Below are 12,083 nucleotides of genomic sequence, written 5' to 3' on the forward strand. Positions count from 1 at the left end.
TACATGGCCCTGCTCACTGCCATCGTCAGACAGCACGGACTCTGCATTGCATCCTATGCCGATGACACCCAGCTCCTCCTCTCTCTCAAGAAAGACCCCAAAACTACCAGACTCAGCTTCCAAGAAGGAATGAATCGCAACTCGGAGAAAACAGAAGTCCTCATCTCTGGACCCGCCCCCGCAGCTTGGGACAACTCCTGGTCGCCCTCCGCCCTCTGCACCCCCCACCCCCATGGCCCACGCCCGTAAACTCGGCATCATACTCAACTCCTCCCTCACCATGACCCGACAGCGTCGCCTCCACCTGCTTCTACACCCTCCGCATCCTCCAGTAGACCTTCAAGTGGTTCCCCCCCGAAGCCAGAAAGACTGTCACCCATGCACTCATAACAAGCAGACTGGACTACGGAAACGCCCTCTACGCTGGAATCAACAAATCGCTGCTACGAAAACTCCAGACCATCCAGAACACCGAGGGCACTCATCCTCAACACCCCTCGACATAAGCACATCACCCAACACCTGCGAGACCTCCACTGACTCCCTGTCGAAAAGAGAGTCACCGTGAAGCTACTCACCCGTACCTACAAATCCCTCCACAACATTGGACCCAAATACCTCAACGGAAGAGTCTCCTTCCACGTACCCAAAAGGAACCTCCGCTCTGCCGATCTCGCCGTAGCAGAAACTCTGGGCAACCACAGAGCCAGAGCAGGTGGAAGGGCATTCTCCGACACCGCAGCCAGAGCCTGGAACAAGCTCCCAGTCAACATCAGACACTCCCCTACTCTGCACACCTTCCGGAAGAGCCTCAAGACCTGCCTCTTTGTCTGATCCGGAGCTGCACCCTCCTCCCCCGTGGCTTGGGACCATCACGGGTGAGTAGCGCGCTCTAAGCCCCCTGATTGATTGACTGATTGTTTGAGATTAAGTCATTCGTGACAGAGAGAGAAACTTACTAATGTGCTATGACAATAATCTGAAATGTAATAATGAAGTCTGTAGTTTTTAGCAAAATATGACTTTGAAAATGCTCAAGTAAAATGATTTCTGCTTATGTTGTCTATGACATGTAAATCTGAGAGAAAATGCTTGCTTGGTTATTAATGAATCGTAATCAGACTATGCTAATAAGTATAACGAAATGGTGTTCTTATATTTTTTCTTCTGCATCTCTATTTCTCTAATTTTTTCAATATTAGCATGTCTTTTCTTTAGAAAATGATGATTTAGTGGTTTTCAATGTAAACCTCAAAATGTATTTTGTCTTTCATTATTTCCTTCGAATAGACTAGAAATGCTGACCTGATTGCACGGTAACTACGAGTATTATCGCCAAAGTTTCTTTCCTACAGTTTGGATAATGGAAATCCTCTCTGTTAGTTTAAAACTGTAACAAACTTGATGCAAGATCAGAAGAGAACGAGTGGAGCGGACATGTTGAGTTGCAAATGTATTTCCTATTTCCGAAGGGAAGTTATATTGCACATTCTTTGAAACTGAATAAAGGTATTACGTATGGGTTCCAGACAATTTGGTTCAGAGAACGATCACACCACGGTTGGACCACAGATTTTGACCAATAGAAATCATGCAAACTGCGTAACAGTTATTTGTGGGTAGGAACTGTAAACATTTGGAGGTATAATTGCCTCAGGGGAAAAGGATGTGGGCCGAGCAGCTATTTTTCCCCTTGCACATCCTGGGCCTGATATGCTGTCGGTTTGAACTCTGATTTTCCCTGAACTGAACTCTCCTGATTACCCTCTGCGCTTTACCGGCTGGTGAAGTCGAGCAGGCCAAAACTTTCAGCTGAAGAATTAGTGACTCCAGCTATTGAACACTGTACTCTAGTGTTCTACTGGGTCCATCTCGTGTCTCGGTCCTAATAAATCTGCAACAGATACTTGGTTTGTATGATTCTAAATTGCATATTGTATTTTGCAATGTGTTTTCTCTCTCTTTCTCTCTTCCTACCTCACACTAGGCTCTGAGCTGTGATGTGTTGAGATTTTACCTGTATACAAAAGAATAACCGTTATTAAATGATTCTAATGTATTTTTGTGCTTTGACCATTCATCTTGGAGTTTAGATAAAGGTATCTTGATCACTATTCCATGTGTTTGTCCTTACTTATTGATGATTTTATTGATATTGAGTGAATATTGTTATTAGCTAAACACTCCTTTATTACAGGTTCTCATGAAGAAGTGGCTTTCCGTTTCTAGTAATCGGAGTCCCTATTAGCTCATACAAAGAACTATCGAAGGACCTTATGGTTGTGATTAATTGTAGAGTTTCTATGGGCCAAACTCTGTGTTATTGTGAATTGTGTTGCTGAGGATTGAGTTTACGGTGTGGTGGGTAACCCATGTCTGAGCCCACAAATTTTAAACCGCTTCAGCTGGATTAACAGTCATGCGCACTTTTCTTGTTCTCCATGCAGCCTGCATGGACAACATGTCCACCCCTCCAGGCCCTGGCTGAGCGCTGTGTCACGGCACTGCATTGCAGTGTTGTGATTGGCTGCAGCGAGCGTGGGAGCCCGGGTGCTTCCTGTTTATCCCAAGAAGTCAGGAAGTGGACACAGGAGAGGCGACGGCCGGCCAGCTGGGAAGTAAGTGGTTTTTATTATCCGCCCCACTGCTGCATCCAGGTAGCAGCCACGAATGCTCCTGCCCCCGTTATGGCATTATATCCCCCCATTGCATACTCAGATGTCCAAAGCCTCTATTTTCAGTCATGTGGAGCGTCAGTCTGCCCCCTCTCTCAAATACGACAGCAGGGGGTCCCAGATGTCTTGTGGTTGGGAAGTCAATGGCAAGAGCTCTGAATAAATAGTAAGTTATTCCTTGAAACGTGTAAGGTCGTTCAGCCATTCCTTAAATTTAGGGGCATGCCCTCGGCTCCATCGGCATGCTACCCTGTGTTTTGCCAGAAGCAGTCCTAATGAGATGAATTTCCTGTGTAAGGCCTGCAGTTCCTCTGTGTAGCCTAGAAGTGCCATGACCGAAGTGAGGGGAATGGGGACACCTACCATTCTAAACAAAGCAGCCTCTATCACCATCCAGTACCTGTGTATCGCCCCACATTGCGCTAGGTGTAAAAAGCCCACTCCCTCCTGTCTCCGTCTATTGCAGTGGTCATCAGGTCGAAATTTAGATCTATAGAGTCTCGCTGGTCTGTAATGCACACAATGTAAAAATTTGATGTGCATGATGTGCAGCCGACTGCTGGCAGTTATCATGCCAGTTTATTTGCAGCAATAGAGCCATTGCCCATCAGTGAGTGTTGTTCCCAACTCCAGGTCCCAGCCTGTCCGTGAACCAGTCTATATTGGGTTGCTCTGTTAGGGCAGCACGGAAAGCATGGAAACCGTGTGTGATGGTCCAGTGGCGTGTAGTAAGCCGTGCAGTACGTCTAGTGTGGGGGGCTACTAGGGAAAGGTGGGAGTGGAGTTTCTGACATCATACCTGGTTTAATGTATAAAAAAAACTCCAGTGGTTGATGGTCCCTCCATTCAGTAGTGTTTCCTGATCTTTAAATAAACCCTCACGATAGAGCTCTCCCCAGGTGCCCATACCCTTCTTACGTAGCATGTTGCAACCTGAGGCCTCATGAGTGACCAGGATGACATGATGGTAAGGAAGGGGCATTAATGGGTAGTACAGTAGGGGTTTGTTCAGTCTTCTGGCTAGCCGCCGCGATGCAAGGTTGGTGCAGGCTAAAGTGGATTAAGTGGTGTCCTCACCTGGAACCCTGGCCCCCCAAAAAGGGGTTTTAGGAAGGGAGGCTATGTAGCCTTGCTCAATAGCCAGGTGAGGTATGTAAGGTGGTGGTCTGAGCCAATAGGTCCCGTAGTGGGCTTGATCCCATAGATAATATAGTTCCATATCCGGAGCGTCAAAGCCCCCTCTCGAAAAAGGCTGAGTGAGTGTGGTCCAGTGCACTCTGGGCTGTTTGCCACCCCATGTCAATCTGATTAGCTGAGTTTGGAGCATACAGAAAAAAGAACGAACCCGAAAGTATGGTATGTTGAGGAAAAGGTATAGCAAGTTTGGCAATATCACAATTTTTACAAGAGCAACCTGACCCGATCAACTAATGAGGGCAGCAAAATCCAGCGAGCTAGTGAGGTCGGAATCAAAGTGATAGCGGTGCCGTAGTTTGCTCGCAGCGTTTCCTCCCTATCCCTGGAAATCACCATTCCCAAGTATTTTACCTCTGAGTCACACCACATTTGTGGGTAATCTAATGTAAATTGTAGGGTATTTGGGGTAGGGGAAATAACTGAATTTTGCTCCAGCATATATTTACCCCAGATATCCGCAGTGGATGAATTCTCTGAGACTGGGGTTCAAGCTGGTGTGTGGGTCTCGAATGTAGCGAGTTATGTCGTTGGCATAGAGCAACACTAATAGGTGCTGAGTAGGGTATTGCAGTGTGTACTATCTGTGATGCTGTTGGAGTTTAGCAGCAATTGTCATTGATCTGTACTGTGGCTTGTGGTTAATTGTAGAGCAGAGCAATCCAGGATAGAAATGGGGCGGGGGGCAATCCCATTCACCGCAGTACCGCAAACATGTAATCCCATTCAAGCAAACTGAAGGCTTTGGTGGCATAAGGGAAGACTGCCAAGGCAGCTAAATCAGGGTCTATGTCTTGAATAAGTGATTCAAGCTAGCCCGGCTGATGATGGGTGTTACCCCGAAACTGGTCCCAGGATGCTTGTTTCTGATCCAGGGAGGACCTGACCTGGCAGTTCGGGTTGGACTGTTCCCATGAGGCACAGGGTCAAGACTGCTTTGCATATAGCTAGATACAAACTGGGGTAGCAGAGTCAGCTAAAGAACGATGATGGATTCAACCCAGATCTGTGACGGGGGTGAATGTCTGAAAAGATTCAGCGTTCTGTCCATCATCTCCTTGTGCTATCTTAGGTACTTTTTGGCACAAGGCCCGCCCCTCCTAGGCCCAGCCCCCCCCTCACACGGTGAGATTTTTGTTCAAGCTGGTATGTGACTGATAATAAAATAGGTCACTATATGAATCTTTGCTGGTCTTGAGGAAGTGCAGGTAGACTGTAGGCCTGAGCAGTTGGACCAGCACTGGCTAGGGTACACTTTCAGCTTCTGTACCAAGGGATCTCCCAGTTAGCACAGACCCATTGGTATATCTCACCTCAAAACCTTTTTATAAAGTGTTTTAGTTTTCACACATGCTCGAAATTTTGACTAGTTTTTCCTTTATAATAGTCTACAGTAAAGCGGTGACATATAATGTGGAAATAGCAATGAGTTTAAGTAATTATCAATACACTATTTACCTTCTTGTTTATTCCTTAGGAGATTCCACCACTAAACTGATGCCTTGCAGTCACGCACCCTGCCCTAGTGTCAAATTGATGTTTCTAGCAATTTATGTAAAGTAAGTTTAAAAACACCTTAATATGCAAATGTTTCACATCCTATGTAAACTGAGCTGCTTCTTTTCCTTACCTTCATCCAGATTGCCGATGACTGACTGCTTCTTCAGAAAGTCATTGCACAACTTCTTGTTCAAGCCGAAAGCCAACATGTTGTGAGTGAAGGTGCTAGACATGGGGCGACAAAGGTAGATTAGGGTTAAAGTGCAGAGAAATCACAAATATTTAACAATTCAGAAATTTGTGTGTTTAGTTGTGCACAGCATTTCACTGAGATGTGCTTTGCTGGTTGTATGTAACCAGGTCAATGGAGAAAAATAGCAAAAGAACACATTGCAATTGATTGACTTGAATCCAGCAAGCTTGTGTATCAAACCAATGGGTTACAATGAGAGGAGAACCAGACTCAACCGTGCAGCTGTAACAGAAGGCCACACTCTCCTAAAAGAGTATTTAAATGAAAGACCAACCACCGACCTGCTGTGTCTCATCATTCAATATCAGGAGTACTTGTCTAAAGCAATAAAGAACTACAAATCAGGACAGAAAATCCAGGAAAGTTGCTTCTCAGTTAATATCGACAAGCACTCGCTAATTTGATTTGATTTGTAATTTGTAAAATGCCGACAATCACCCAAAGGCATCAAGGCGCTAGAGACCGACCGACCGTCCGGAAGAAGGATGAAGAGAAAAGTAGCCCGGATATATGGTATGTCGAGAAAAGCAAAGGTCTTAAGATCTTTTCTGAATGGTAAAAGAAGTGGAATAGACCTAAGTGCGAGAGGAAGGGAGTTCCAAAGTTTGCTAGCTGCCACCGAGAATGCTCTGTCTCCCCATTTCCTCTTTTTGGTTCTTGGTACCACCAGTTGCAATTATAGACGTATTATAAATCATAGGGTCCGCAATGTCACAAGGGAAGGGGACCCTACTGTCTTTCAAACTAGGCATACATGTATTGGGAACCGTGCTTTGTGTCAGAAAATTCTACCACAGATCAACAATCAATCGAAATGAAAAGTAGGGTAATCACAGATATCAGCAATATGAGTACTGGGACTATATTGCATCTCTGATGCAAAATAACTTAAAACACATCGTGACAAGTGGTGGAATGACAATACTGTACAGGAGAAATTATAATTCACTAAATTCCAGGTGCAGTCCAGCAAAGCATGGGTATGTCACACTGCTCAATGCTCTATTGATGCGAACACCTCCTTAATCTGCTGGCTATCATATTAAACCTATCTTTCAACCCCTTACTGGCTCTCAGATGGGGCCACAATTAAACCAAAAATTCATCTCAATGAAGTGGAGAATACATTATCCCACTTGATGGGATCTGCCAATTCAGGCTTGGTTGTCTAGTTCCAACTTCAGGGCTTCCTAGAAATTACATCAGCCTAGGATATATTAATACGGGGCATAGGTGGAATGCATACAATGCACAGCATTAACTTTGCTTAATACACCATGCTGTGCTCTTTCGTCCCTTGTGGCAGCTGAAATAAGCACATTTCTAGAGACCTCTTTAACTTCTTGGTTACAATATCTAGGTGTTAAATTCGGTACCATGAGTGATGCTACTGTGCGCAAGCCTGGTGAAGCTTAGCTATAAGCCTGCCTCTACGAGTTCATCCATGGGTTTCCAGGATTAAGGGAGGCTGAATATTGGACTTATGTTTCTCACCTTCTGTTCTGCCTCTGCCACCAACAGTGAATGCCTTTATTTTGCTTAGGCTGCATAGATGATACTGAATAGGGATTTAGGAATCGCCTTCTCAAGAGAAGTGACTACCAATGGGTATCGATCTGTGCGTCTTGACATATAAAAGATCCCCAGGTGGTATTCTTTACCTCTACAGCCTCAGCATATGGGCTGAAACACCTTGTCTAATAACGTACAAGTCACTTATGCTTTGCCTGCTTGCGTATGGCGTACCATGAACCCATCAGGTGCCAAGAAAACATAGATCAATGCCCTTTAGTTACAGCAACATACCCCCCCACAACCCAATAGCTTCTTACTCCTTTTCTATTACGTAACCCAAAAGTTCAGATAACACCGACCACTAAGATGGTGATTAAGGCTCTTGCTTTTGATGCATATGCAGAATCAATGAAGACCTTCATGTCAATTCCTACTAGAACTTTTGTCTATCCCAAGACCACTAGAAATTAAATGACACTGTTGTTACCAAAGACAATGGTGTTAATATCTGTGGGCAGCTAAAGGTCAATGGTATGGATGTCTAAGTTGAGATAAATCAACAATTTAACTTGAGTTGGAACAATAGTGATGTTCATCATAGCAGCATGCGCTGGAATGCCAGATGCCACCGGTATTAACTTTAGCATTCCAGGGAGCTTTCTGTGCTGTGGAGGGAACGACATTTGACCGCGGACAGGTAACTCAATCACAAAAGTGATCTATCTTGTCCACCTTGTTACAAGTGTCTTATATCTGAGGCTCGTTCATAGTTTTCCATTTTTACAGATAGGTACAGACAGAAAACAATTTGTTTACGCATAAAAATACATAAAATTGGATTTCTTGTAAGTGACTCTCCATGCTGGTTTTTCATGAATTCCAGGCCAACAGCAGAATGGATAGACAGCACGGGGAGTTAAAAAAACAGGACCCAATCTCCTTAAATACAGGCATAGATAGTTCAGCATATATTTATAGTATAGTGCTAATATTTATCAGTGGGTGTAATGTTTTATTATATTTGGCTGGTTAATTTGATATGTATTAGTGCATATTTACCAGTTAAATAAATGTGTAGAAATACAATTTTGCCACTTCACTTATTATAAAAACACAAAATAAATAGGGATAAATACCAACATTGCCAAAAAATAAATACGTTTAAATACAGACAGAGACGATAAAAAGCAAATACCATTAAACCGGGAGCCCTAATTATATCCTATAGCACTTGCAAAAAGGAGGGTGTCACATACGTGACAGTGTATTCTGTGTGCCAATCTCCAAATCAGGCCTCTCGTCTGATGGCAGATAATTCTCTAAATGTGCACATCAAATTCTGCCATCTTCCATAAACTGAAAGGGCGAGACCTATTGGCTTTGCCAGGGCTTGTTCCATATCCTTTCTAACATGCCCTAGTAGGACACTAGCCTAGGACAGAAGAACCCCCATCTTCAAGATCGTTCAATCATCCAAGGAATGATCACTCTTCCACTGAAGGTCTAAACTCTTCAGACTTTTATACAAATGAGAAAGAAATAAATTACTGGTACCCCTTACAGTTTTGCTCATAGAGTCAGTGCCGGAAATGCAGGGCATCCATCTTGATTCCAGATCCGGCCGACATTACAGAGCAGGATCGGGGATCCAACCAGTCCCTGTGAAGTGTGCAGGCTTTGTCCTGGTGCCCACATCAGGACCAATCAGCAGCACAGCACTGTGTGCTAGGCATTCAGTCCAGCAAGCGGCAGGGGGTGAGGGACAGCTCTAAAATTCAGTTCTAGCTGGGCCCAAGACAAATGCCTCAATTTAAGGCTCGACAGCACTCCTTTTATTTGAGTCTTCCTCCTGGCTGGGGGCTAAACGCAGCCTTGACACATTGGTGCCACGAAACAAAGACAGCCAGCATGTCACTTCACATGTACTCAACAGAGCTAGGATTTAGGGGGGAAGGTGCTGGGTTTTCTAAGCTTTGTATAAAAGTGATATATATAGGCTGTAAGAATGTCCAACTTCGCAGGCAAGTTTTACGTTTTCTAATCTTTGCATGAATGTTATGCATGCATTGTAAGCGTGTCAGATACCATTCATATAACACTTACTAATGTCTTTGTAACTGCCCAAAGGAACTCTTTTTAGAAACATTGGGGGAGCAAAACATTGAGAAAAAACACATTATGGCTCTAAACGCATTCTTTTCTGTTTGCGTGTAGCTCCTCGATGCCTGTTCATAACTTAGTAAATTTAATCAAAAGGATTGTAACTTGCAGTACACCAGCATGTCTGCAGCAGAGGCATTAACCAACTTAGCTATCTGCACAAAATATGACCTGCCTGCTGCATGCAGTCTTTTGCAGCTGGCAGATTAACCCTCTATTTGATTTTATGATGAGTCAAAGCATGTAGATCAAGTTTTCTTACTCTTTTTATACCACTTATGCTGCTGGGTACATAAAGATCTCTGCAGCAGGAGCTCAACCCTAGTACTACTTTAAAATACAGTTAATTTACGACAATTAAGTAAACGATAGCGGATTAACTGTCACATTTGTCCTTGTTGCCATTTTGTTTGTGGCAGAGTTTTAAAATATTAGTAAAACGAAGGTCAGATTACAACCTTCGAAACACCGTCCCCACTCTAATGGCAGTTTTTTCTCAATTTGTGGTTCCCGTCGTTGATCTTTTTCCAATCCGAGGCCTGCATACGCTCAAATGTGGGTGCAGTCTGCCACCTAGCGGCTCTATCAGGAACACACTTGGAAATATAACTGTTTGTCCATATTACCAGCCAGACGTTATGTTTGGTTACCTGTTTTAACTCCTTCGATGCTGATGGAACCGCTCCGTCATCAGCTGCGGTGGCGCTGTGCTGATGACGGAGCGGTTCCGTCATGGCCCGCCCGACGCGCCTGCGCGGTGCTGATTTCACGCCTGCCCGGCGCGTTCTATTGAGAGGGCGGGGCCATGACGGACCCGCTCCGTCATCAGCACAGCTCACCCGAGGCTGGTGACGGAGCGGTTCCGTCACCAGCGTGTGAGCGCCGCGCGCCCCCCCGCCCCCTTAGCGCTGCGGCGGAATAGCCGCCGCAGCGAAGGTGTTAAGAGCAATTGAATGATGTTGTGTACAAGCAAAGTAGACAAGCATTTGCAATGCAATTGGTCTTGCCTTTGGGACCTTATATGTATTTAGCTATGCAGCACATTAGCCTGGGTACTGAAACATCTACTGTTCTTTAACATGGAGGGAAAGTAAGCATCAAACTGCATGACACGCCAGGTATGGGAACACATGGAGAAAAATAGTGCCTTTCAGCGGTAAATGGTCTAGTTTAAAGCTCTGTTTTTAATATAAAATCGGGTCCTTCTGTGGTCGTATCACTGAAAAATACAATTCTGGGTGCTTGTGGAAGACAATTTCTATGGACTGGAATCTAGAGAATGCTAAAGTGATTCTGGTATTTTATTGACCTCTGCTGGTCTTTTTCTATCAAGAAAGTTAAATAGAGGCAGTTGCCAGAAAAATAAAAAATAAAAATTCCCTCATCAGAAAACAATTCTGGTATTTTAATGACCTCTACTGGTTGTTTTCTATCAAGACAGTTAAATGGAGGCAGTTGAACAGAAAAAAAGTCCCTAAGGTGAAGCAGATAAGTCCTAGGGTTGATATCCAAAGCCGACAAAGTACATACACATATAAGTATATACTAAAATATGTAAGTATATAAAGTATATACAAGAGGTCTTGAATGCTCGGCCTAAAACATAACTGGATATGGAAAAAGCACGTCGGAGCAAAGAGAGAGAGCACAGTAAACAAAATAGTATGCGGAGAGCACATGCATTAGTCAAATGCACTTCAAATTGAAAACAACTGACAAACATTTAATATTAAACATTAGCCCCAGTTTACATGTTTCCAAACCCTTGACAGCAGGTGGAGGCACTAAATTGTCTCTAAATCTGCCCTATCCAGACAAGGAGGGCGAGCTCTGGCCCATCTTGGACCAAAGCTCTGGAACTCCCTACCTTCTGAGATGAGAATACTCACTAACCATCTGACCTTTCGTAAGGTCTTAAAAACGTACCTATTCCCCAGCATCTGATCCCTCTCTGTTTATATGCATTACGCACATCTATCTGAGGATATTCTTACTGGCAAAGCGCGGAGATACCCCTTCGGGGGTCTATTCAGGCGCTATAGAAGAATATAAAAATAAAATAAATAAAAATAAAAATAAATGTCTCAACCCTGAGTCCTCTCTGAGTCTTCCCTAACGAGCCTTCCATTTCAAATCAAACAAACTGGAAGAAACAGAAAATTTTCAACTGCAATAGGTAGTCATATTTTAAACTGAAAATTTGACGAAGTAGCTTATTTAAAAATATTTATCAATTTGTAAAATGGTCAACACTAACCACAGCATCCACACTAGCTTCTCTATTTGACATATGCCATAGGACAAATACTCTATTCACTCATGCTACTGTACTACTGCACAGATTCTCTCTTCACTCATGTCACTGCAGATTCTCTTTTCACTCATGCCACAGCATACAGCAAAGACTCTCTATTCACTCATGCCACTGCACTAAAGCAGAGATTCTCTCATCACTCATGCCACTGCACTACAGCACAGATTCTCTTTACTCATGCCACTGCACAGATTCTCTCTTCACTCATGCCACTGCACTACTGCAAAGATTCTCTATTCAATCATGTCACTGCACTACTGCACATATTCTCTCTTCACTCATGCCACTGCACATATTCTCTCTTCACTCATGCCACTGCACAGATTCTCTCTTCACTCATGCCACTGCACTACTGCACAGATTCTCTCTTCACTCATGCCACTGTACAGATTCTCTCTTCACTCATGCCACTGGACTTCTGTAAAGATTCTCTATTCACGCATGCCACTGCACTACTGCAGATTCTCTCTTC

The 12,083-nt window shown here is 43.9% G+C and overlaps 1 protein-coding gene across 3 annotated transcripts in view; it reads right to left on the reverse strand.

The window, feature by feature from the left end:
* The window catches only part of KIAA0513 (KIAA0513 ortholog), a 472,380-nt gene that overhangs the window by 9,713 nt on the left and 450,584 nt on the right, over window positions 1-12,083 (reverse strand). For all 3 annotated transcript variants that reach the window (XM_078670087.1, XM_078670085.1, XM_078670086.1), the window contains one exon: window positions 5,500-5,594. In XM_078670087.1, the coding sequence (XP_078526213.1) occupies window positions 5,500-5,594 (95 nt within the window). The remainder of the gene's footprint in view (window positions 1-5,499; window positions 5,595-12,083) is intronic.

Source organism: Lissotriton helveticus, chromosome 12 (assembly GCF_964261635.1).
Source record: "Lissotriton helveticus chromosome 12, aLisHel1.1, whole genome shotgun sequence".
NCBI classification, from domain to species: domain Eukaryota; kingdom Metazoa; phylum Chordata; class Amphibia; order Caudata; family Salamandridae; genus Lissotriton; species Lissotriton helveticus.